General features: G+C 45.8%; 1 protein-coding gene across 1 annotated transcript; it reads right to left on the bottom strand.

The window, feature by feature from the left end:
* Positions 1-802: 802 nt before the first annotated feature.
* On the bottom strand, positions 803-27,622 carry KCNK16 (potassium two pore domain channel subfamily K member 16). Its single transcript, XM_083175410.1, has 5 exons — positions 27,446-27,622; positions 16,495-16,609; positions 14,128-14,294; positions 3,408-3,573; positions 803-1,349 (listed from the first exon to the last, which is right to left on the bottom strand). The coding sequence occupies exons 1-5, from the start codon at positions 27,620-27,622 to the stop codon at positions 1,132-1,134; spliced, it is 843 nt and encodes a 280-aa protein (XP_083031536.1). The 3' UTR covers positions 803-1,131.

Here is a 27,622-nt window from a genome sequence, read left to right as displayed (position 1 = left end):
ACCCTTTCTCTAACCTATCTAGATCCTCCATCATTTGTTTGACCCTTCCTGGTGTGTCTACCCTGTTGCATATCTTTGTGTCATCTGCAAAAAGGCACATTTTACCCTCAATATCATTTGCAATGTCACCAATAAAGATATTAAAGAGCACTGTTCTAAGTAAAGATCCCTTGGGTACTGCACTTGTAACATTTTAGTCCATACATTAGACTAGACTCCATTTAACTGTTTTATGATCCAGTCCTATGGTTTTCAAGTTATTTAGCAGTATGCGATGTAGCACAGTGTCAAAGGCTAGATATGTTACATCTCTTTTATATATTATTTTTGTCACAGAGTTAAAAAAGTTAATAAGATTTATTTGGCGTGATTTCCCACCAGCAATTCCATGTTGATCTGCATTCTGTAAGTTGTTTGATTCAAGCTATTCCACTACTCTCTATTTAATAGTTTTTCATTACTTTCCCTACTACTGTTGTAAGGCTTGCTGGTCCGTAGTTACTCGCTTCTTCCTTGCTTCCACTTTTGTGCAGTGGAACGCTTTTCCAGTCCTCTGGAATTGCACCTGTATCTACTGACTTGTTGCAGAATTATGTGAATGGTGCTACCAGGACATATTTAAGCTCTATGAATGTATCCCATTTGGTCCCATTGATTTATCCACTTCCAGTGTTGAGAGTTCTTTTACCCCACAGACAAGGGAGTACTCTTATTTTATTAGTTAATTGTTATCTACAAAACATATTATTTTTCAGACATATAATATTTGAAACTCATGTCTCTGTAAAAATTGTATAACCTGTATAATGTTCCAGTAGTAATATTTTTGGGTAACAGAAACTGTAATATGATGAGCAGATGCCAATATTTTTGAATGCGGAATCCATACGGGTGTGCCCAACTGGGCCACAAAATGCAATAATCCAAGGCATTTTAGTTCTCAGTATGAATTGATATAATGTAGGTTATAAATATAGCAAATATTTTCCTCATTACAACCAGTCTGTTATAATTCCGTGAAATAATGTACAATCCAAAGTGAAGTCCATATTTCCATCATTGTCTTGTGTCTATGTATTGTCAATCTAGAAGTCAATGATTACTGAACTGGGCAAAATTCAGCGCTGCACTCTAGATCTGGACTCTCCTCTGGATGGGTGGATCATCAGTCTTCCGCACAGGTGTCTCTTCCTTAACATTGCGCATTCTGTGCATCCGCAAGTGCACCAATTTCTCCACCAACTCTGCAACCAGGTTAAAAACTAGGGCCAGCCAGGCCAGACCGAAAATAATCCACAGCGCCGCCAAGCCCCTGTAGATGGAGATGTAATGTCTGTTAGGATCCGTCCCTGGGAAACAAAAACACAGAAGATAGTTATAAAGAAGATTTATATAGTATGAGACAGAGTTGCAGATTTATTAAGCGCGGTGAAGTGATAAAGTGAAAGGTCAAAGTGCAGCAGTCAATCAGCTCCTAGCTGTCATTTTTCAAACCCAGGCGGTAACTTGACAGTTAGGCGCTGATTGGCTGGTGCGTTAGCACCTTCCACTTTATCACTTCACCAGGCTTAATAAATCTGCCCCACAGACTGGAAGGGATACGGTCGACTTGACTGCATGAGGGTTGACATGACTGAATTTCGACATGGTGTTAGGTCGACACGGGTAAGGTCAACAGTCAAAAGATCAACATGGGGTTTCCAGGTTTTTTTTGGTGGTATTTCATGCCATACCATACACTAGGGCGTGGAGGGAGAATAAAATAGTGTTCCGAGTGTAGCTAGATGCATTGCAAGCACAACGAGCCATGCGAGGGGACACAGTGCTACGTTATGGTGTCAACATCCGGGTATGTCAACCTTTTGACTGTCGACCTTCCCCATGTCAACCTAATGCTTGTGTCGCCCCAATGACCCTGTCGACTGTTGGGATATACAGTATGGGGCAGATGTATTAAGCTTTAACAAGAGATAAATCCAAGGGTGATAAGGAAAGATAAACATCCAGCCAATCACCTGCCAACTGCCATGTTACAGGCTGTGTTTGAAAAAAGTCAGTAAGGAGCTGATTGGCTGGGTGTTTATCTCCCATTATCACCCTTGCATTTATCTCTTGTTAATACATCTGCCCCATAGCTTCTTACAACCTGGGAATGATGCAGCCAATAAAGCATATGATGTGCAACAATGTATAGCTTTGGTGGTATACCTGTGCATCCTGGTACGGACATCCTTACTCTCTTTATGGGGCATGGGTGCCCTCTGCCCCTAGAATTGTACCTGAGTGTGCACAGAGGTGGAAGAATCCTCCGGGGAGTTTGTACATACAGTAAATGAAAACATTCAATCGAATCTGCCTTTTTTGCAACGCATTTCATTAAGTATAACGGTGCTGGTTTTCCCATAACATACTGCTCACTTTATCCTCACACGAGGGTTAAGTTAATCATGAGAATGATAGGACATTGATACTGTGTTTTGTACAGCTGTCACTTTTGTTTATTTTTATTATTTTTTTTACATTTTATGACGTCACTGGCAGAGTGCCTGGAAACGCGTTTCTCCGCAGCTAAGCTAAGTGGAAGCTTGAGCCATTTAGCTGGAGAATGGAAGCAGTTGGGCTGGGAGTTGGGAAGCGTGGAGAGATTCCTAGCAAAGGATGGAATAGTTGCGCAAGGGAGCCTCATTTTTGAAGCAGTGCAGAAACTAGATTTCATTTGTGAAGTATAATTATTAAAATAATTTGCTGGTGTGCGTGCATGGCCAGCAGCTCTCCTAGCTGTGGGGGGCGCTGTACTGCGTGTTCTACTGAGTGATATGACTTGCATTTTGCACCAGCTTGGAGATCGCAGAGGTCTAGTATCTCCTCATACTTTTGTATTGCCCCAAACATGACAAAATGAATATGCCATAGACCAGGGGTGGCCAAACTGGTCCTCGAGATCTACCAACAGTCCACATTTTCCAAACCTCACATTTCCCAGATCAGTGCACAGCTGTAGTCATTACTAACTGTCACATTTCCCAGACCCCCTAGCTGGTGCACAGCTGTAGTCATTACTAACTTTCACATTTCCCAGACCCCCTAGCTGGTGCACAGCTGTAGTCATTACTGTCACATTTTCAAACCTGCTGCATTCATTCCTACTGTAGACCCACAGGTTGCTTGAAAAGCATGAACTGTTGGTAGATCTTGAGGACAGGTATGGCCACCCCTGCTGCAGACAGTCTTCTCTCATGATTAACCCTTTCTTCAAAATTCAAATAGAGGAGCCACACCCACTGTCAGTGATTCAGATTGGAACGGCAGTTGGTGGCAGTGGGTGTGGCTCCCCTATTTCAATTTTGACCTGTGCTGCAGCCCAACCTCTGGAGTCTCCCCTGGTTATGAGTATTATATGTTATTACCTAGAACATAATCTCCAAATCCGATGGTGCTGAGCGTGACAAATGCAAAGTAAAAGCCCTCGCCGTAGCTCCAGCCTTCCACGTAGCTGAAGATCATCGGGGGAAAGACGAGGAAGAGCATGGAGCCGGTGGTGAGAAACAAGCCCATCATCAGCACCTTCATCGCCTGGGGGAAAAAAAAAAAGGGTATTCAGTAAGATAACCCTGGTAGTGGAGTTCAGGAACATGTGGCCATTACAAAAGGCGAGTGCCTCCTATCTGGCGGCAGGGTGAGAACTATCGTCATTGTCAGAGGCACAGGCCCAGAGGTGCTCAATCTGCTGGCTATTACAGAGACTTGGCTCCCACAATCAGACACGGCCTCCCCTGCAGCACTGTCACATGGTGAAGTTGCTCCAGCTGCTCCTCACAATCCACGTAGGCTTAGATGCCAACCGTGGCACTCTAAATTAACAAGACACCTGCAAAAACTATCACGCAGATTTGAACATCATTGGTGTAAATCTCAAAGTCCAAGTGACTTCCTCACAGTTCAGACCACCTACCACTCCTATCTTAATGCTCTGGACACTGCTAAACAAACATATTTTCAATCTCTCATCTCTTCTCATGCCACCAACCCCAAGAGACTTTTTAACCCCTTCCCGGCATTTGACGTATATATACGTCATGGCCGGGATGTACTTCCCGACACATGACGTATATATACGTCATGACTTCAAAGTGTCACTGCGTCTAGAGACGCAGTGACAGAGGGACGATGTCTGCTGTCCCTGACAGCAGACATGTCCCTGCATGCCCAGGGGGGGCGGCGATGCCGCCCCCCCATCGGCGATCGCTGTGATTGGCTGTTCAATGTGAACAGCCATTCGCAGCGTTTTCCTGTGTTACCGGCGAATCAGACGCTCGGTAACACAGGTGTCAATCACCGCCGGGTGTGAGGGGGCATGAGGGGGTCATCGGTGACAACGACACCTCACCCCACCTGCCCCCAAGGCTGTGATTGGTCCGACGGACCAATCACAGCCAAGGCGCGCCATTTAAACTAACGGTGACTGCGCTGCAGACGCCATTCCGGTCTGGAATTGCGTGCAGAGTGGTCACCGGCCACTCTGTCCTGCTATACATACCTGAACCTTGCCTGATACTTACCTGATCACCGCTGATCACCGCTGGTAGCGTGCTGCCAGCAGCTGGATGCTACCTGGATCTTGTGACTTCCTGTGTGCTGCTGCTGCAGTGTCATTGAGTCACAGATAGTGATAGATAGTCAGAGATAGTGACAGAGAGTGATAGAGAGTGCTATATTTTGTGTCTGCTGCACCCCCTTTTGTGCTGATCACTATATCTGAGCTGATCAGCAACTTTTTGGGGGTGCAGAGGTTTTTTTTTTATATATATATACCTGTCAGTTGCACCAAAGGTTGTGCTGCCTGTGCAACTGACTGCTGCCCCCCCTTTTGTGCTGATCAGTTTAAATTAATTAAGATCAGCAACTTTTTGGGGGTCCAGGGTTTTTATTTTTATATATATACCTGTCAGTTGCACCAAAGGTTGTGCTGCGTGTGCAACTGACTGCTGCCCCCCCCCCCCCCCTTTTGTGCTGATCAGTTTAAATTAATTAATCAGCAACTTTTTGGGGGTCCAGGTTTTTTTTTTTATATATATACCCTGTCAGGTTGTGTGCCTGCTGCCCCTCACTGCTAATCAGTGTTGCATCACTGCATCACAGATCTGCAGTTTTTTTTTTGGAGTGCAGTGGGGTTTTGTTTTTACACCCACGTTGCTTTTGTGGGTGTCCTGTGGCCGCTGAGCGCTGATCAGTGACGTACAATCACTGAACAGCATTTTTGGCACAGGGTTGATATAATTTTTTTTCTGCAGTTTTTTTAAATTGTTTTTTTTTTTGGAGAGTGCTGTGGTATATTTTTTTAAATTGTTTTTACACCCACGTTGCTTTTGTGGGTGTCCTGTGGCCGCTGATCAGTGACGTACAATCACTGAACAGCATTTTTGGCACAGGGTTGATATCATTTTTTTTCTGCAGTTTTTTTAAATTGTTTTTTTTTTTGTTTTTACACCCACGTTGCTTTTGTGGGTGTCCTGTTGCCTTTGAGCGCTGTTCAGTGACGGACGTTACTGACCAACATCTGTGCTCAATTTTTGGCGCAGGACCTTATTTTTTTTTTTTTTTTTTAACCCCTTCAATTTTTTTTTATTTTATTGGGATCAAATTCCTGTATAAAGTATTTTTTTTTTCTGCACTACATACACTACACACTACATACCCCCCGTGTTGAAATAAAGTTTGTACCCCCCCTACACTATACACTTGTTGAAACATTACACTTACAGAAACACAAAAATAAAAATGGCATTCCAAATGTCATCCCAAATGTCATCCCAGTCATCCAGAAGAATGTATTCAGCGGAGGAGGCATATGCCATGCTTGCCTCTGACTCTGACACAGCCAGTGATGCAAGCGGGGAATTTGAAGGATTCGTCTTAAGCTCCTCTTCCTCCTCTAGTGATGAGGGACCCCCTCAAAGACGCCCCCGTAGAGCAGCTGAGACCCCCCCCCCAAATGATTGATCCCGTATGGACCCCACCACCAGACAATTTTGAGCCCCAGGTTCCTGAGTTTTTGGCCATCCCAGGAATCCAATTTGATTCAACAGGTCTCAGAGAAATTGACTTTTTCAAATTATTTTTCTCTGATGATTTTATAAATTTAATGGTGGACCAAAGTAATTTATATGCCCAGCAGTTTATTGCTCAAAACCCCACGTCATCATTTGCTAGGTGGACCCCTGTAGATGCAGTAGAGATGATGACGTTTTGGGGTCTGGTGTTACATATGGGCATAGTAAAAAAGCCAGAAATTAGGCAATATTGGAGTACAGATGTTCTGTACAGCACCCCACTTTACCGTATGGCCATGACTCGGACTCGTTTTGAGATAATCCTTAAATTTTTACATTACACCGATAATGCACAGTGCCCACCCAGAGATGATCCCACCTTTGACCGGCTATTCAAAGTCAGGCCGGTCATTGATCATTTCAGTGCCAAATTTGCAGAGATGTACATCCCTGAAAAATTTATTTGTATCGACGAGTCCCTTATACATTTTAAAGGAAGGGTTAAATTCCGCCTGTACCTTCCCAGTAAGAGGGCAAGGTATGGCATAAAAATGTATAAGCTGTGTGAAAGCACCTCAGGGTACACCCACAGGTTTAGGGTATATGAAGGGACGGATTCAACAATTGAACCGGCAGAATGCCCCCCCTCCCTCGTAGGTGTTAGTGGAAAAATTGTCTGGGATTTAGTGCACCCCTTCCTGGATAAAGGTTATCACCTCTATGTGGATAACTTTTACACTAGCATCCCCCTGTTTAAGGCCCTTGGTTCAAGAGGTACAGCAGCTTGCGGTACTGTGCGCAAGAACCAAAGAGGCCTCCCAAAAACGCACATTGCCCAAGTACTGAGAAGGGGTGAAAGCAGGGGAATATGCACCGAAAATATGTTGTTGGTCAAATATAAGGACAAGAGGGATGTCCTTATACTGACAACAATTCATGGAGACAGTACCACCTCCGTCCCTGTACGAGTTACCAGTACCCACACCTCAAAACCTAATTGTATCCTAGATTACAATAGGTACATGGGCGGAGTGGATCTTTCAGATCAGGTACTGAAGCCGTACAGTGCCCTGTGGAAAACAAAAATCTGGTACAAGAAGCTGGCCGTGTATATCATCCAGATGGCACTGTATAACGCTTACGTGCTATTCCGTTCTACCAGCCAGAGGGGGACATTTATGCACTTTCAAGAGGAAGTCATAAAGGGCCTAATATTTGGGAACCAGCAGGCAGAGGGCCCCAGTACTTCTAGTACTGGCCCCCGTATTGTACCAGGGCAGCATTTTCCTAACGAAATCCCCTCCACTGCAAGAAAGGGCAGGACACAAAAAAGGTGCAAAGTTTGCTATAAAAAGGGAATAAGAAAGGATACTATTTTCCACTGTGAAACTTGCCCCGACAAACCCGGCCTATGTATAAAGGAGTGTTTTAAAATATACCACACATCTATGGATTATTAGGTTCATCATTTCACCGTGCTTCGGGGGTCTTGCTAATGCCACATAGCACCCACCATTCATTCCACCAGAATCTGAGCTGCAAAATCCAAATATCACTCCTTCCCTTCTGAGTCCTGCCATGCACCCAACTGGTATTTTTTGGTCACATGTGAGGCATTGCCATACTCGGGAGAAATTGGGGCATAGATTTTCGGGTGCTTTTTCTCCTTCATACCTTATGAAAATGAAAAATTTTGAGCCAGAACTGCATTTGTGTAAAAAAATGTAATTTTTCTTTTTCACTGCCCAGTTGTATCAAAATTGGTGAAACCCCTGGGGGTTTGAAATGTACACTATACCCCTAAATGAATTCCCTGAGGGGTGTAGTTTGCAAAATGGGGTCACTTGTGGGGGGGTTCCACTGTATTGGTGCTTTGGGGGTCTTGCTAATGCGACATAGCACCCACCAACATTCCACCAGAATCTGTGCTGCAAAATCCAAAAATCACTCCTTCCCTTCTGAGTCCTGCCATGCACCCAAATGGTATTTTTTGGTCACATGTGAGGCATTGCCGTACTCGGGAGAAATTGGGGCACAGATTTTGGGGTGCTTTGTCTCCTTCATTCCTTGGGAAAATGAAAAATTGTGAGCCAGAACTGCATTTTTGTGTAAAAAATGTAATTTTTCATTTTCACTGCCCAGTTGTACCACAATTGGTGAAACCCCTGGGGGTTTGAAATGTACACTATACCCCTAGATGAATTCCCTGAGGGGTGTAGTTTGCAAAATGGGGTCACTTGTGGGGGGGTTCCACTGTATTGGTGCTTGGGGGGTCTTGCTAATGCGACATAGCACCCACCAACATTCCACCAGAATCTGAGCTGCAAAATCCAAAAATCACTCCTTCCCTTCTGAGTCCTGCCATGCACCCAAATGGTATTTTTTGGTCACATGTGAGGTATTGCCGTACTCGGGAGAAATTGGGGCACAGATTTTGGGGTGCTTTGTCTCCTTCATTCCTTGGGAAAATGAAAAATTGTGAGCCAGAACTGCATTTTTGTGTAAAAAATGTAATTTTTCATTTTCACTGCCCAGTTGTACCACAATTGGTGAAACCCCTGGGGGTTTGAAATGTACACTATACCCCTAGATGAATTCCCTGAGGGGTGTAGTTTGCAAAATGGGGTCACTTGTGGGGGGGTTCCTAACTTTTAGCATCTTATGCTGCCTAGAAACCTACATGGTGCCTAAAAAATAATCTCATAAAAGGGAGGCTCCAAAATCAAGTAGGTGCTCCTTCTATTATGAAGCCTGTGGTTTGGTCAACGTGCACACTAGGGCCACATATAGGATATTTATGAAAACAAAAGAATTGGGGGAATCAATTTTTAGTCACATTTCTCTAGTAAAATCTACTGTGTTCCTTAGAAAAATGTATTAAAATTGCAAATCTGCAAAAAAAATGAAATTTTGAAATTTCACCTACACTTTGTTTTAATTCCTGTGAAACACCTAAAGGGTTAACAAACTTCCAAAATGCTGTTTTGAATACTGTGAGGGGTGCAGTTTTTGAAATGGCATCATTTATGGGGGTGTCTCACATACAAGTCCCTCAAAGTCACATCAGAACTGAACTGGTCCCTAAAAAAATCAGTGTTTTAAATTTTCTTGAAAATTTGAGAATTTGCTATTCATATTTTAAGCCTCCTAGTGTCCAAAAAAATTAAAAGGAAGTTGAAATAATGATGGAAACATAAAGTAGAAATATGGTCTATGTTAGTTATTAACTATTTTGAGTGGTATGATTATTTGTCTCACAAGCAGAAAATTTAACATTTTGAAAATTGCTAAATTTTCAATTTTTTTACGACATTTTGGTATTTTTCACAAAAAAACACAGACTGTATCGACCCAAATTTACCACTAATTTGAAGTACAATGTGTCACGAGAAACCAATCTCAAAATCACTGGGATAAGTCAAAGCAAAAAAAAGTTATCCCCACTTAAGTGATACATGTCAGATTTGAAAAAAAAAGGGCTCTGTCAGGAAGGCAAAAACTGGCTGCGTCAGGAAGGGGTTAATACTTTTAAATAATTTCTTTACCCTCCTTCACCCTCCCCACCTGCCAATATCAGTGCGCAAGAGCTTCCTTCTTCAAGGACAAGATTGATAAACTCCAAGATGAAATGGCAGGCTCTCTGCCAGTGACTTGCTTACTTCCTTTCCTGAGCCCTTTGCCACTTTCTCCTCATTTGACCCCACAAGTGAGGATAAAGTATCCACACTCTTCTCATCATCCTACTTCACTAACTCTCCTCTTGATCCTATACCCTTACAAGTCAGTAAAGCTCTGTCTCCTGTGAGAGAGACTTGCCTACACTCGCCTCACACACTTTCTTAACTCCTACAACTTACTGGACCCATTTCAGTCAGGCTTTCACGCTCAACACTCCACAGAGACAGCACTGACTAAAGTAGTCAATGATCTGACCACTGCTAATCTAAAGGCAATTTCTCACTTCTTATTCTTCTAGATCTCTCAGCTGCCTTTTACACTGTTTACCACTCTCTTGTTATACAAAAACTAGAATCCCTAGGTCTTCAAAACACAGCCCTGTCTTGGTTCTCATTCTACCTCCTCTTTACTACCTCTGTCCGTTGGAGTACCACAAGGTTCAGTCTTAGGTCCTCTGCTTTTCTTAAGCTATACCTCCTCGCTTGGGAAAATAATCAGCTCTTTTGGATTTCAATATCATCTGTACGCTGATGATACTCAAATCTATATATCCTCCCCTGAATTGTTACCATCAGTATTGCTCCGTGTCTCTGAATGTCTTTCTGCCATTTCATCTTGGATGTCATCTCGCCACCTCAAACTCAACATTTCTAAAATAGAATTCATTATATTCCCACCAGCCAAGAGTAGTTACCAACCTGATATCTCTATCACTGTTGAGAACATAACAATCAATCCTACCCCACAAGCTCGCTGCCTAGGGGCATCCTCGACTCTGAACTGTCCTTCATTCCTCACATTCAATCTGTCTCTAAATTATGTTACATACATCTAAAAAAACATATCCAAAATTTGTCCGTACTGCAAAAACTCTAATCCATGCACTCATTATATCCCGCATTGATTATTGCAATGGCCTCTGTACCGGTCTTCCTAAGAATAGAATCTCACCACTACAATAAATTTTGAATGCAGCTGCTAGGCTGATCTTCCTGGCTAGATGCTCATCATTTGCTGATCCGCTCTGCCAATCCCTCCATTGGTTGCCTGTATCTTACCGTATTCAATATAAAATACTTCCACTTGCACACAAAGCCATCACTCTGACTACACCGACTTATATCTCTTCACTTATCTCAAAATATATCCCCACCCGACCTCTCCGCTCTGCACAAGATCTGCGTCTCTCATCCACACTCATTACTCGCTCCCACTTACACTTGCAGGATTTATGTTGGGCAGCACCCACCCTATGGAATGCCCTTCCACGCACATTAAGACTCTCTTCTAGCCTCCAAAATTCAAGCGTCCCCTGAAAACTCACCTCTTCAGGCAAGCGTATCATACTCAGGAACCCCCACACAACCTCCAGTAGCTTTCATATCTAATTGCATCCCATCAGGACTGTCTTGTATTCTGATGGGACTGCAATGCTATGGAATTCTATCCTTATGTATCCCTCCTATTATCCCTATAGATTGTAAGCTTGCGAGCAGGGCCCTCCAACCTCAATGACGGTTTGTTTCTACCAAGTTTGTTTTATCACTGTTGTTTCCAATTGTAAAGCGCAACGGACTATGCTGCGCTATATAAGACATTGTAAATAAATACATTTCTCCAAATCTATGTTATCTTGTTCTGTAATAAAGGTGATTGGTTTATATTCCTTATAATCAATTCATATTGATTTGTACTATTATTGAGTATTATTTCCAAACTGAATAAAAAATCTGCGAACGTTGGTGCACTTTGTATTGTCATGGAAGCAGCGGTGTAGCTAGGTGCCAGGGTGCCCGGAACAAGGGCATGTTTCGCGCCCCCCCCCTTCCCCGCAGACTCTCAGATGGATGGCACAAACAAACCCCCCCCCCTCGCAGGCTCTCAGATGGATGCCACAAACCCTCCCCCCGTGGGTCTGGGTCAAACTGCCATTTTACTTTCTATAGGGTACATAGACCAGGGGCAAGCAGAACCCCCCCTCCCCCCAATACCTGCAGGTGTCCCCAGAAGAGCAGTGCTTTCATTAAGCAGTGGGGCCGGAAGTGCTGCAGGAGATCTGCCAGGCGTCAGACTCGGTACATAGTCCTCTCCCTGTCTTCCTCCTTCAGCTCTGGGCAGCAACAAGTCCTCAGACTCTCCCTCCGCCACAGAGACCGGCTAAGGAGGGAGCGTCTAAGGGCAGCAGCGGGTTATCTCCTCCTCCCTCTCTCCCTGCTGCCGCCGCCAGCACAGAGTGGCAGCAGTTCCACTTCTGCTACTGCTCTCCCCATCGAAGCAGGTAGTTACGGGCTTAAGGCACACAGGGCGGGCAGGAATGCCATTGCGGTGCACGGCTCCGGCGCCCTATGACCTTTCGGCGCCTTGTGCTCCGCCCTCCCTACGCCTCTGCATGGAAGGGTTTAAGTTTTTGTTTCAGTTAAACGTTCTTGGGCCAAATACTGTTGGAAAAACTGTGCAAAATTAACCAGTAAAAGTTCCAGGATTAGCGGTTACTGGAAGTACTGTAAGATCTCTCTGTTCATCATGCACAGGGTAAATGGTATGACAGGTGGTGAGTTTAACTGGGGTGGTGCACCTGTCACACCGTAACGCCGGTGTCATCTGTGACTTTGGCCCTTATTCAGATCTGATCGCAGTACAAATTTGTTCTCAAAATGGGCAAAACCAGGTGCACTGCAGGTGGGGCAGATGTAACATGTGCAGAGAGAGTTACATTTGGGTGGGGTGTGTTGAAACTGAAATCTAAATTGCATTGTAAAAATAATGCAGCCGGTATTTACCCTGCACAGAAACAAAATAACTCACACAAAGTGTGTGGGGGGGGGGGAGGGGGGGTGCTTAGCACAGGGCAAGACCCCCCAGCAGGTCTGGTCCCTCCCTGCAATGCGAATGCATAGCAAAGATGCAGTAGCTTTGCAGAATGGTGAAGCACTCACATGACTGTCTTAGCCCCCTGCCTGCGCAGATAGCTGTGAAGGCAGGCACTGGGTTGCCAGGTTTGGCCTGTGACATCATGTCTGCATGTGACATCATGCAGCTGTCACAAACCACCACAAAATGGTCCAGGCCACGCCCATCCAAAGCCATGTTGCCACTCACCCAATGACGTGTCACCGATTCTGCCGCCACTGAGACGGTGGCCACATTTTCCAGGATGTCACTGAAGATTGAGGGGTCATGCATGCATGTTGTGATGTGCGCAAAGTACCGACATTTTTGCTATTTAGCGTCTGAAGCCGCTTTGCGACTGCATCTGAATTAGACCCAATGTCCATGCAGTAATAATCAGCCATTGGAGGGAGGCAGCTCCTGCTTATTTAATTACTGTAATGTACATTTAGGATTTTTTAATCCCATTAACCCCTTCACTGATAATCCCGAGAATTTTCCGGGCTATGCCCCAATGCCCAGGCTGGCAAGCCTGGAAAATTCGGGCACCGCTGCCCGGCTCCCTCCCCTCCACCGCGCCCCCGGCTCACCCGGCCGACCCCGGCTGTTACATTACAGCCTGCGGCACCGATTTATGAGAAGATGGGTTGCAGCATGTAGGGACGGGGAGCCGGGGTGCAGGGCCAGGCAGCGGCTGATTGACAGTTCAGCTGCGCTGCCTGGACCCAGGGAGGAAGTGGTGTTTTTTTTAAAGGAAGCGCTCTCCATAAAAAACTCACCCAGTGGGGAGCGCTCCCCAAAAAAACCCCCACCACAGAAGGGGTTAATTGCATGTACATGCATACCTGTATGCAAAGTGTACTAGCTATGTAACAGATATAGTATGGGATAAGTATGGTAGGAAATCTGAAATAAGTTGGGATCATTTGGTCTACAGCATGATGGTCGACATGGGACAAGGTCGACGTGGGTCTAAGTCGACATGGCATTAGGTCGACAGGTCATTAGATCGACACAAGCATTAGGTCGACATTGTCTAGGTCGACAGTCAAAAGATCGACATGGAGTTTTTCACTTTTTATTTGACCCGAATGTCCACACAGTCGACATGGACACCGTTTGTAGTTCACCGCATCCCCTCGCATCGCACGCAATGCTTCGGGACATGTCGACCTTGACCCATGTCGAAACTAGACCCATGTCGACCCAATGCTCGTTGACCATCATGCTGTAGACCATGGGTCTTCAAACTGTGGCCCTCCAGATGTTGTGGAACTACATGTCCCAGCATGCCCTGACCATTTTGGCATGCACTTATAGGAAAAAATGTGGCAATGCATGTTGGAACATGTAGTTTCACAACAGTGAACAGTGAGGGCCACAGTTTGAAGACTCATGCTGTAGACCAAATGACCGTATCCCTCTGGAATACAGCACTGAAATGCATAGTAAACATGACCGGAAAAGGTATAAGCTGTGACAATATCACATATGTATTTGGATGATTTACCCCAGATCCTCCAGCGTCCTGCTTGCATCTGCCCAGAGCAAGAATATGGCTGTTTAATCCTTTCCCAATCTGGTTTAGAAACGCCAGGTTAAGCGGGATCCCAAACAAAGCATAGAACACACAAAAGACTTGTCCGGCCATTGTGCTGGGGTACAAGTGCCCGTATCCTGCAGAGAAGAGACACACATGTTAACAGCCCGGCATAAAGTGATACATACTGAAGTAAAACATATCAGAATGGTAAACAGCAGCCTTTTGAATTATTATAACGCGTTCTACAGTCCTGTCTTAGATGTCATCAGTTGAAAGGACTCTGGAGAGCTGCATAAGTGTGTGTTTACTAGCTGCAGTCACGCTGAACAGTGGCTGCAGCCTGCAGAAGCACTTCCGTGATGGAATATCCACCATCCATGGTAAAGCAACGTACTGTAGCAGACACCAGACTGGTTACTTCCACTATTGTTCTCTTTTTACTCTCCTTTAAAGTTTATGGGGCATATTTATTAATTATCGAGGTGAGATCCAACAAATTGCGCTCTCTGTAAATTGTACGAAAAATAGCCCATAGTCTACAATGGCATCTGAGGGTGGATTATGCTACTGTACCTGGGCTAATATGGAAGCTGGGTTCCATATTTTAGCAGCCCCCATGAGGGCTCTTTTTGCTGTCGAAAAGGAAGAACAGCAGCAGAAAACTCTGATATCTGTGTGGTCCTTCATAGATACATCCTGAGGTCCATCCTACCGAGATACACCCTGAAGTTTTCTTTAGATACATCCTGAAGTCCCTATTGCCTAGGTATATCCCGAGGTCCTCTCTAGATACATCATGAGGTCCTTCCTACATACATACAGGAGGTCTGTCTTTCCTAGATACATCCTGAGGTCTCCCTAGATACATCCTGAGGTCCTCCCTAGATACATCCTGAGGTCTCCCTAGATACATCCTGAGGTCCTCCCTAGATACATCATGAGGTCCTCCGTAGATACATCCTGATGTCCTCCCTAGATACTGGACATCCTGAGGTCTATCTTAGATACTTTCTGAGGTCCTCCCTAGATATATTCTGAGGTTTTCTATAGATACATCCTGAAGTCCCTATTGCCTAGGTACATCCCGAGGTCCTCTCTAGATACATCATAAGGTCCTTCCTACATACATACAGGAGGTCTGTCTTACCTAGATACATCCTGAGGTCTCCCTAGATACATCCTGAGGTCCTCCCTAGATACATCGTTATGTCCTCCCTAGATACATCATGAGGCCCTCCCTAGATACATCCTGATGTCCTCCCTAGATACTGGACATCCTGAGGTCTATCTTAGATACTTTCTGAGGTCCTCCCTAGATATATCCTGAGGTTTTCTATAGATACATCCTGAAGTCCCTATTGCCTAGGTACATCCCGAGGTCCTCTCTAGATACATCATAAGGTCCTTCCTACATACATACAGGAGGTCTGTCTTACCTAGATACATCCTGAGGTCTCCCTAGATACAGTACATCCTGAGGTCCTCCCTAGATACATCGTTATGTCCTCCCTAGATACATCATGAGGCCCTCCCTAGATACATCCTGATGTCCTCCCTAGATACTGGACATCCTGAGGTCTATCTTAGATACTTTCTGAGGTCCTCCCTAGATATATCCTGAGGTTTTCTATAGATACATCCTGAAGTCCCTATTGCCTAGGTACATCCCGAGGTCATCTCTAGATACATCATGAGGTCCTTCCTAGATACATCCAGGAGGTCTGTCTTATCTAGATACATCCTGAGGTCTCCCTAGATACATCGTGATGTCCTCCCTAGATACATCCTGATGTCCTCCCTAGATACTGGGCATCCTGAGGTCTTTCTTAGATACTTCCTGAGGTCCTCCCTAGATACATCCCTAGGTCCTCCCTAGATACATCCTGAGGTTTTCTATAGATACATCCTGAATTTGCCCTTTAGTAAGTTGAAAAAAAAAACTTTATTAGCAAAGCCCGTCCTGACTTTTTCTTTCTGTTCGCTACAGTAATACCTTCCAAAATTGGAAGAGAGATGATTGGGGCAGGTTGCACAGTCACGTCCGGATTCCATTGTGCCACCCCTTCAGTGCTGCATTTACCAGTAAAAGGTATGTATGTCTGAACAGCAAAGAACAGAGATACTTCCCATTTTGGCCAGTTATGCGCCAGGCCCCCTCCTGTCTGTGGCTCAGTGGACTTTTGGCAGTGTGCCAGGCTGGCAATGTGGTTGTGTAAGGGGAACACTTTTTCCAGGGACACTTTAAATACCCATTCCGCCCATGGCAGGCTGTGACATGTGGCCAACAGTGGATGAGAGATAACCGGAATTAGTATTTGTGGGCTGAGACATTACCTATTGTGGTGATGACGGTGCCGGCAAAGAAGAATGAGTTGCTGAAGTCCCAGTTGCTGTGAGTCGTGGAGTTCCCCTTGGGGTTCAGGCCGTTCTCCCAGGCTTCCATGATGATCTGTAGACAGAAGACAAGTTGTATCATCCTGACAGAGAGGAGGCTCAGGAGAAATGAGCTCCACTATGGCAGCACTTATCTGAGTGACATATAGGCAATATTAGTGGGACCATAGATGAAGATGGTGACAGCACAGAGAACACAGCAGATGACCACTGCGCAGGCTGGAAATGGTCATCAGAGCTGTACACTGGTTTGCTGCTATTCACAGGTCTATAACTAGATGGGTGCAAGTGGTGCAGCCAACCAGGACACCACTGGGGATGGCACCTCGCTGCCCCACGGCTCCAGCATGTGGATTACAGGGAAACCTGTCTGTACTGCCACTCTACAGTACTGCACTTCCTGGTGCTGCCCCTGAGAGTGACATCATGACACATGCAGTGGGGGGTGGAGCTGGTACATCATCATCATCTTCAGTGAGAACTGGCCCTTGCATGGCCATCGATGTGTTTGCCGTTGATGGAGAAATAGTAAGTGGCCAACGGTGATGACCATCATTATTTCACCAACTGTTCTTTCGCAGAAGTCACTGGTCTGTGGGCCAATCAGAACCTAAGGGTAGAGCCTCATGGGTGTCAGGGGAGGAGCTATACTTCATGTCCCCACACCACATAGAGAAATAAAACAAGAGCTGTCTGGTGGGTCTGTGTCATTAACGGTGGGTAACCACCTGGTTCTCCCCATTGATGGCAAAAGTATTCACCATCGGCCATAAAACATCAATGATTTGGAATCAGTGATGGTCAATGGCCATCGCTACCAAAGAGTATTTGCCAGTGTTTAAAAAAAAAGCAAAGGAATGAATAAAGTTATTGTACAGTATCTCCATATTATCCATATTAATAAATGGATGGGAGCAATTAGATCAGTGATTTTTAACCTTTTTCAACCAAACAAGATTTAAAAATTTCCAAGGTACATAATCAGACTCCCACAGGGAAAAAATTCATTGGCCTCCACAGGAAAGAAACAACCCATTGGCCCCATATGAAAAAAAAAAATCACACTGGTCCCACAGATAACAAAAATATAGTAAACTGGTCCTCACATGAAAGCAAATATCTGATCTGCTTGCAGAACTGGTCCCGGCTGATAGAACGACAGGGTCTAACTAGAAAGCCAATAGGTCTAGCCCAAAGTTCGTCATGCAATAGGTCAACAGGTCGATATGGTTTCTATGTTTCTATGGTCAAAAGGTCAACAAGTACGATGTCAACCTTTTGACCGTCATGTCGGCATTTGAGTCTGAAGCATGGCAAGCTTACGCATTACACGAATTGGGGGTCCATGTCGTCAGTTGTCGACATTGACACCCAAAAAATATGTGAAAAACTCATGTTTGGACCTTTTCACGTGTTTTTGACCCATGTCGACCTTCCCCATGTCAACCTTTTGGGATAGACCTATTGAAATCTAGACACTGTCTATCTAATAATCCACACCCTTGCAGAGTGGGTATGGGTCACAGCCAACAAGTCGACCACTATTCGTCGACAGGCAAAAGGTCGGCACATGAAAACAGTCAACATGCATTAGGTCAACATGGTCAAAAGGTTGACACAAACAATAGGTCAGCATGGAAAAGGTTGACATGCCAGCATAAGTCGACATGGACACCATATAAGTCTGCCGCTTCGCTCGCCATGCTTCGGGCACGGTACCTTTTCCATGTGACCTATTGCTTGTGATGATATTTTGACCATGTCGACCAAATGTATGTCAATCTTTTTCATGTGTCAATCGCAATCGATCTCATACCTTGCAGAACACAGGAGATACCTTATGCCAATCGTTTTCAGTGTGTAGTGCCCCAGGGGGGTAGCGTTAATAATGCCCTCGTGTGATCGCCATACAAGTCACTGCCCAGCTACTATTATGTTCTCCAGGTGGGGTAACTGCTTCAGTCAGCAGTCACCACACTACAGCATCTGTCTCTAAGCTAGGGTTGCCTACCCTTCCAGAATGGCCGAGAGGCTCTCGAAAATCATATCCCTCTCCCGACCCCTGGAATGGTGGGCAACCCTCCTGGATAGCCGCTCCCCCAGCAGAGTTAATTTCCCGCGATTTATGGCTTTTCATCATTTAGCTCCACCCCCCTCCTCGAAGACCCAATTGCGGGATTTGCCTACTAGGGGCGGGGCTTGATGACATCTACATCAGGCCCGCCCCCCGAAGTGTTGCTGACAGTCTCCTTTCTGGGCTTCTCCCGTAGAGGTGGCGGTACTTGTGTAGTTTCACGGCGGCAGCTCACGCTACGTTTGAAGCTACGCTAATAGCGTAGCCCAATGGCTGCCTTACTTATTTATTTATTTATTTACAGGTTCTTATATAGCGCAGCAGATTCCGTTGCGCTTTACAATAGTAGACAGTGATAAAACAAACTGGGTAACAACATACAGACTTGGAGGTAGGAGGGCCCTGCTGCAAGCTTACAATCTATAGGGATATAGGGGGAAACACAAGGACAGGCACCAGTAATACCATAGCAGTCCCACCAAGTTACAAGTCCAGAAGGGTAGCTATATAATACATAAGTGCCTCAGAGGGTTATGCATGTAGAACTTAAACATTATAGGCTTGCCTGAAGAGGTGAGTTTTCAGGGAACGCTTGAATGTTTGGAGGCTATTGGAGAGTCTTATTGTGCGTGGAAGGGCATTCCATAGGATGGGAGCAGCCCGATGAAAGTCCTGTAATAGTGAATGGGAGCTGGTGATCCGTGCAGAAGAGAGACGCAGATCTTGTGCAGAGCGGAGTGGTCGAGATGGGAGATATTTTGTGATAAGTAGAGAGATATATGCTGGTGCAGTATGGTTAATAGCTTTATAAGTTAGTAGAAGTGTTTTGTATTGAATACGGTAAGATACAGGTAACCAATGGAGGGACTGGCAGAGCGGATCAGCAGATGATGAGCGTCTTGCAAGGAAGATCAGCCTAGCAGCAGCATTTAAAATGGATTGTAGTGGTGAGAGTCTGTTCTTGGGAAGACCAGTCAGGAGACTATTGCAATAATCAATGCGGGATATAATGAGTGCATGTATAAGAGATTTAGTAGTGTCTTGTGTGAGATACGGTCGTATTTTGGATATGTTCTTTAGATGCATGTAACATGATTTGGAGACAGATTGAATGTGGGGAAGAAAGGACAGGTCAGAGTCGAGGATGACCCCTAAGCAACGAGCTTGTGGGGTAGGGTAGATGGTCGAGTTGTCAACAGTGATGGAGATATCAGGATGGTAACTGTTCTTAGTTGGCGAGAATATAAGTAATTCTGTTTTTGAAATATTGAGTTTGAGTTGGCGGGAAGACATCCAAGATGAGATGGCAGAGAGACATTCTGAAACTCGGCCCAAAACCACTGGTGACAAGTCTGGGGTTGATAGATAGATTTGAGTATCATCCGCATATAAGTGATACTGAAATCCGAAAGAGCTTATTAGTTTGCCAAGAGAGGAAGTATAGATGGAGAACAGCAGAGGACCTAAGACTGAGCCTTGCGGAACTCCGACTGACAGAGGTAGTGAAGAGGAAGTAGAGTCAGAGAAGCGAACGCTGAAAGAGCGATCAGATAGGTAAGATGTGAACCAGGAAAGGGCTGTATCATTAAGACCTAGGGAGTGTAGTGTTTCTACAAGAAGAGTGTGATCCACAGTGTCAAATGCAGCAGATAGATCTAGAAGAATAAGTAGTGAGTAATGGCCTTTAGCCTTAGCAGTTACCAGATCATTCAACACTTTAGTCAGTGCTGTCTCAGTGGAGTGTTGAGAGCGGAAGCCTGACTGAAGCGGGTCTAAAAGGGTGTGAGAGTTAAGAAAGTTTGTGATGCGAGAGTAGACAAGTCTCTCCAGTAGCTTAGAGAGGCATGGGAGCTGAGAGATGGGACGATAGTTAGAGAGAGAGTTAGGGTCAGAATTCTGTTTTTTTTAGAATAGGAGTAATCACTGCATGTTTGAGCAGAGATGGAAAAGTACCAGTAGCAAGAGAGAGATTGCAGATGTTAGTTAAGGTTGGAATAAGCACAGGAGATAGATTTTTTATAACTTGTGCAGGTATAGGATCAAGAGGAGAGGTAGTAGAGTAGGAGGATAAGAAGAGTGCAGATACTTCCTTTTCATTTGTGGGCTCAAATGAAGAGAAAGTGCCAGAGGGTTCAGGTAGGGAAGAGAGCGAGTACTTACTTGTGTAGTTTCACGGCGGCAGCCTAAGCTATGTTATCTGCGTAGCCCAACGGCTGCCTTACTTGTGTAGTTTCACAACGGCAGCCTAAGCTATGTTATCTGCGTAGCCCAACAGCTGCCTTACTTGTGTAGTTTCACGGCGGCAGCCTAAGCTATGTTATCTGCGTAGCCCAACGGCTGCCTTACTTGTGTCGTTGTAGCATCAATGTAGCATCCCTGTCAGCAGGGCCGGTGCAAGGCACCGGAGCGCCCCAGGCGAGTCGGTGTGGGGGCGCCCCGGTGCCGGGGGGGGGGGGGGGGGGGGTGTACCTGTCCTGCGGCTGTGTATATAAAGCTTGCGGCGGCGGCGGCGGCAGCGGGGAGTCCTTGCAGTCAAGAAATAACGAGCGCTATCCGCCTGGCTACGCGGAAGCGCTTCTGTTGTGGAAACACTGGCCGCACGCTGATTGGCTGAGATTTGGCCAATCAGCATGCGCCGTGCGGCCAGTGTTTTCACAACAGAAGCGCTTCCGCGTAGCCAGGCGGATACTAGCGCTCGTTATTTCTTGACTGCAGGGACCCCCCGCTGCCGCCGCCGCAAGCTTTATATACACAGCCGCAGGACAGGTACACCCCCCCCCCCCCCGGCACCGGGGCGCCCCCACACCGACTCGCCTGGGGCGCTCCGGTGCCTTGCACCGGCCCTGCTGACAGGGATGCTACATTGACGGCGTAACTGCCACCGTGAAACTACACAAGTACCGAGGTGACTTTAAAAGTAGGCAATCCTGATCTATCTATGTATCTATCAGTGGAACATAATACACGCCAGATACATACAGCACACGGGATAGACAACTGAGTCACCTGTTTGTATTCGTGTAGCAGGGATGTTGGAGTTATACATCTTATTTGTGTCTTTGATGTTTGCAGTGTTGTTTGAACAAGCTGCCGAATGACACTTTGAGTTCCCAGGTAAGCCGGGCCGCCCGGTATCACCTGCTGGCATCCGGCCCGGTATCACCTGCTGGCGTCCAGCCCGGGCCGCTGGCAGCCTCAGGAGCAACATTAGTGTTTATCTGGGTGACCTTTGGGAGGTTCTGGCAGGAGAATGTCACATAAAGCACAGGAAAAGGGCATTGGGCAAGCAGTAGGGAAGGGGGATGAAGTCCTCAGTCTCGGATATGGTATTGTAGTGCTTCTCAAACTCGGTCCTCAGGACCCCACACAGTTCACCCGGCAGGTGCACAGGTGCACTCATTACTCACTGACACATTTTAAAAGATCCACAGGTGGAGCTAATCATACCCTCCAACATGACCCATTCCATTCGGTACACAATGCTCTGTTCCTGGACGTCCCTGGTAATGTATGATTGCCAGCACCTGTGTGGAACTAGGTAATTGAAGAGAAGGGTGTTTCAACACAGGTGATGGCAATCATACATTACAAGGGACGTCCAGGAACAGAGCATTGTGTACCGAATGGAATGGGTCATGTTGGAGGGTATGGCTAATTATTTCACGCGATTCTGTGAGGAGACCTGGAAAATATGCACCATGTGGGGTCTTGTGGACCGACTTTGAGAACCTGTGTGGTAATGCAACAACCAGCAGGCAGATGGGGAAGTGATGCGGTATATGGGGACATGCAGGGACTGATTAAGGGCCTAATAGAATAGAATAGTCATGATTTCATTATGTGTTTAACTTTGGTTACCAAATATACATTTGAGTCGGATACAATTGGTTTCACTTTCACTAAATACGTCGGCCTGTGGTGATGTCCTGCACTCATGCATCAGAACGTATTGCAGTACAGCTGTGCACAACAGGCGTTTTTGCATCTGCTCATGTTAAACACGGATTGGGATCATTTGGTCTAAACTACAGCATGATGGTAGTTATTAGGTTGACATGGGTCTAGGTCGACATAGGAGAAAGTTGACATGTTTCTAGTTTGAAAGTCAAAAGGTCGACGGGGTTTTTCACTGTTTTTTTACTTGAATGTCAACACAGTCGACATGGACACCGTTTAAAGTGCACCGCATCCCCTCGCATCGCTCGCTGCACTCACAATGCTTTGGGCACGGTGCCTCGATGCGCTTGGCACACTATTTTATTCTCCCTCCACGCCATAGTGGATGGTAGGGCATGAAATACCGCCTGTCGGCACATGTTGGCTCAAAAGCCAGTGAAAACCCCCATGTCGATCTTTTGACTGTCAACCTAGACAATGTCGAACTATTGACCTGTCGAACTAATGACCTTTCGACCTAGACCCATGTCGACCTTTTCCCATGTCGACCTAATGACTGTCGACCATCATGCTGTAGACCAAATGACTGCATCCCGTTAAATACTTGCTCTGGTAATGTCTATACTGTATCTGAGACAATGCAGTCATTCTTATAGTAAGATCGCCCCCTAGTGCACAGTTCAGAGATTTCAATTGATTTAGGTTAATATGAATATTTTATTTTCAGAAACAACCAAGTCCGCACAATTATACACCTGGAAACCATTAATACATCAACATAATGTTTTTTTTTTTATTGTATCATTGTTTAACATAATTTATGCTATATATATATATATATATATATATATATATATATATATATATATATATATATATATATATATATCATGATCACCATTATCAAAATACCCAACTTGTATCATTTTTGCCATGAAGCTGCTGGTATTTCCTTTATCACATGTGCAGCACGGACGGTGTAATGGTTAGCATTACTGCCTCACAGCACTGAGGTCATGGGTACGGGTGGTGTAAGGGTTAGCATTACTGCCTCATAGCGCTGAGGTCATGAGTTTGATTCCCAGCATGGTCCTAACTCATACCTCCCAACAGTCCCAATTTTCGCAGGACCGTCCTGTTTTTTTGGGAAGGGCGGGCAGTGTGGGTGGGGGGCAGTTGGGAGTGCCTCCCCCCCCTCCACGCGGCGCTGCTCCGCGGTGAATAGACAGTGTGTGTGTATGTACATAGCGTCTATTCCTGGAGACAGAGGGGCTTGACGCTCGGCCACGCAGGAAATATAGATTGCAAGCTCCACTGGGGCAGGGACTGAATGAATGGACACAATAAACTAGGTGGAAGGAGATGAGTTCCGTTCTTCCTACATGCAGACCGATGCACCCTCCGTCCTCTGTGCCTTTGAAAGGAGCTTTGGGCTTATACAGTATGAAGGTCATCGCGCCGGACCTATATGGACCATGGGTCTGGAGGGCCCAACTAATGTGGTACAGGCTGATAGTGCATGTATATGTCCCAGGGGCCTAATGCTCAAACCCTGGTAGTCTAGGGAGGGATGGGGTAGGTGGCACATGGCCACTCCTACCAGCAGTTGGGGGAGGCTGCGGGAGGGAGCTTTGTCAGCTTTTATTTCCCTCTCCTGCAGACCTTTCTGGTCCTCAGCTTAATTTCTTCTGCCGCTGGCCTGTCCTGGCCAGCGGCGGCACCTCTTTTTCACTTCATCCAGGTGGCGATGGGCCCCTTCTTGATTGTTCCCGACGTCATCTGGCGTCTTCAGCGCTCTCTCCCCACCGCACTGTCTTCACCGTTTCCCCGGCGGCAACATGCATCTGACATCAGGTGCTGGGGGTGGGGCCAAGTACAGTGTGGTGAGCACTGATTGGCTCGCTGTGGCAGATTCTTATTTGCCAGGCAATTTTGGAGCCGTGATTGGCTCCCGAATGGTGGAAAATTCAAACCGCCGCGGTCAGCGTTTCTCATTGGTGGCCAGAATAGTGCCAATATTAAACGCTGCGCCGCTCCCCACTTTGGCTTGCTTCTCACTGCATACAGTCCCCCGCAGGGAACCTAAGGATGGTCCTGGCCCAGGATACCCATTGGTCAGGGCGGGGATCAGACAGCTGATCCCTGCGCTGGTTAGAGCTGCGTCCTGCGGAGGACACAGCTCCCTCTCTCCCTGCTGCTGCTCCAGTGCTTGGAGCAAAGATGATGTCCCTTTAATGTCCATTCAAATGCACAAGGGTCATAAAGGGTCACAGTCATGTCATAAAACTGACTCTCATCCTAATGTAAACAAGCTAGTAAAGTAAGAAGTTATAGTGCCTGATTCAGACCTGCTCTCTGAGCTGCGAGTATTCGGAGCCAAACTAGCGGGTAAATGCCGCCCTGTCACGCTGAGAGCTCAGCGGCAGCCTATTCATTTGCACAGGAGACGCACGCGCCACTCAGGCGCAGGAGTGTCTGAGACGCCAGCATGATCCCCTCTCCACAGAAGAGAGGATATCATGCGGGCACCAGCGCTGTGCGAGAGGCGCTCACTAGGCTTGACAGGAGCTTAGGAGTAGCAGGAGCTGGGCTGCCACAGAGTCAGCGTAGGGCGCCGATAACGTAGATTACAGAAGTAAGGCAGCTGGCGAGCTGCCAGGATTCAAACACGGACTGCGCTGAAAACAGAGCGGGCGCGCTAGAGCGGGCGCGCGCTGCCGCCGTGAAACTAAACAAGTACTATATATATATATATATATATACTAGGTGATTCATCGCGCCCTACGGGCGCTCTTCACACCGTCGTAAGGGGCTGCGCCACCTTAATTTGTGAACATTTGTATATGAGAAAGATGGTTAGAATTGTATGAAAGATGGCCTGTATTGCAACTTGAGTTATAGGTGAAATGTGTTACATAGAGAGCATATGATTTGGAAGGGGGTGTGTATTGTTTTGTTTTGATTCCATAGCTTATGTTAACCATTTCCCTAGATGATTAGTGACAGGTGTGTTGGTAGCTGCTCACCTATAAAAGCAAAGTGTGCTGTGAGCTTCAGACCAGATAGCATGCCTGGAATCAAACATTGATGTGATAGCTATGTGTATTGTAGCCATTTTCAGCGATAGTGTTAGGACCTGCAGAAAAGTGGGGTCCCTTGAAGGGGGCTGCAGGCTTAAATGCATTGATCAATTCATGAACCAAATCTCCACTATTTATTATCAGTTCATTTAGTGTGTGCAGAGCCCCTACAATGTCTGTTTAAACAATGTGGTCACAAGCCATAGGGCACCCCAAAACTAGGAAAGGTGAGTGCCGATGTTAAGTGTGTATATATATATATATATATATATATATATATAGTCGTCTTGTGTGAGGATAACACTCCCCTTACGGCAGGCACTCCAGGGACTTAGACAGTGGATAAATAACTTTTAATAAGTTTATTAAAAGTTATTTATCCACTGTCTAAGTCCCTGGAGTGCCTGCCGTAAGGGGAGTGTCATCTTCACACAAGACGACTATAAGATTTGGCAAAGGCACCCGGGCAGCTGACTTCTTTTGTGGAGTGCCGGCTCCATATTGTCTACTATATATATATATATATTATAGACATATTTATATAAGTACTGCATGTAGCCGTAGGGATCATTGTGACTTAGAACCAATGCAGAAAAATGCTTGCATTTGAATATATATAACTTTGATTTATCTTTTCTCCAAGTACATATCAGCTACATAATGGGGGTAAGATGCAGGGATATTGCCGCTATGTCATGGAGCCTCCCTGACTATCAGGAAGAGTTAGCGAGTATGGGGGGAACCCTGCGCTAATATATTTTGAAGTATTGTAATAAAAGTGTTTGAATTTGAAGATCTCCAACATTTAAGAGACCTTTCAGTACTGTATACGCAGTCAATCCCCCAATCGGGACTTTTTTTTCCATGCTTAATTTTCCTGATTCGCAGATGTTCCCTGATCGGGTTGGGATCATTTGGTCTATTGCATTATGGTAGAAAGTCATTAGGTCGAATCCATTAGGTCGACATGCTAAAAGGTCGACATGACTCTAGGTCGACATGGGAAAAGGTCGACATGATTCTAGGTCGAAAGGTCATTAGTTCGACAGGTCATTAGTTCGACAAGGTCATTAGTTCGACATTGTATATGTCGACATTCACAAGGTCGACATGGGGTTTTTCACTGTTTTTTTACCTGAATGTCAACACAGTCGACATGGACACAGTTTAAAGTGCACTGCATCCCCTCGCATCGCTCGCTATGCGTCGGGCACGGTGCCTCGCTACGCTCGGCACACTATTTTATTCTCCCACCACGCCCTAGTGGATGGTAGGGCATGAAATACCGCCTGTCGGCACATGTTGGCTCAAAAAACAGTGAAAAACTCCATGTCGACCTTGTGAATGTCGACATAGACAATTTCGAACTAATGACCTTGTCGAACTAATGACCTGTCGAACTAATGACCTTTCGACCTAGAATCATGTCGACCTTTTCCCATGTCGACCTAGAGTCATGTCGACCTTTTAGCATGTCGACCTAATGGATTCGACCTAATGACTTTCTACCATAATGCAGTAGACCAAATGACCGCATCCCCCCTGATCCTAGATGGCTGCCTATCGGCGAATCCAGTGAACGAATCATGCTTCCAGCTGGTCCCTGTATCACCCCTTGCTTGTGAATGGGCCCCTTAAGTCTTCACTATCCGGTCATTGGCTGCGCTGATTTGCCCTGTGTACTGTGTAGCATCTCACCAGGGCATACATTACATAGACCCCGGGGCATACAGTAGGAAGCCCTACAAACTCCATACAGACAGGGCCCTGGTCAAAATGAAGGAACACTTGCTTACAGTATTTACCAGTAACACAATCAGCCTTTAGGTGCACATCCTACCTGTACAAATTGTTCAATGGCTGCAGCATCTAAACAAGTGTAGTTCTGGAGGAAGCTGAGCTTGGCCAGCTGGAACTTGTCTCTGGAGTTTGATTCAGCTTGTTTCTCCAGAAGCTGGAACATCAAGGCCCCCATGAACAGGTACATGAAATATCCTAAGGACAGAACGACAGCCAT

This window comes from Crinia signifera, chromosome 3, assembly GCF_055691185.1.
Source record: "Crinia signifera chromosome 3, ASM5569118v1, whole genome shotgun sequence".
In the NCBI taxonomy this organism is placed as follows: domain Eukaryota; kingdom Metazoa; phylum Chordata; class Amphibia; order Anura; family Myobatrachidae; genus Crinia; species Crinia signifera.
Note: the sequence above shows the minus strand (reverse complement) of the source record. Positions and strands in the feature narration are given on the sequence as shown.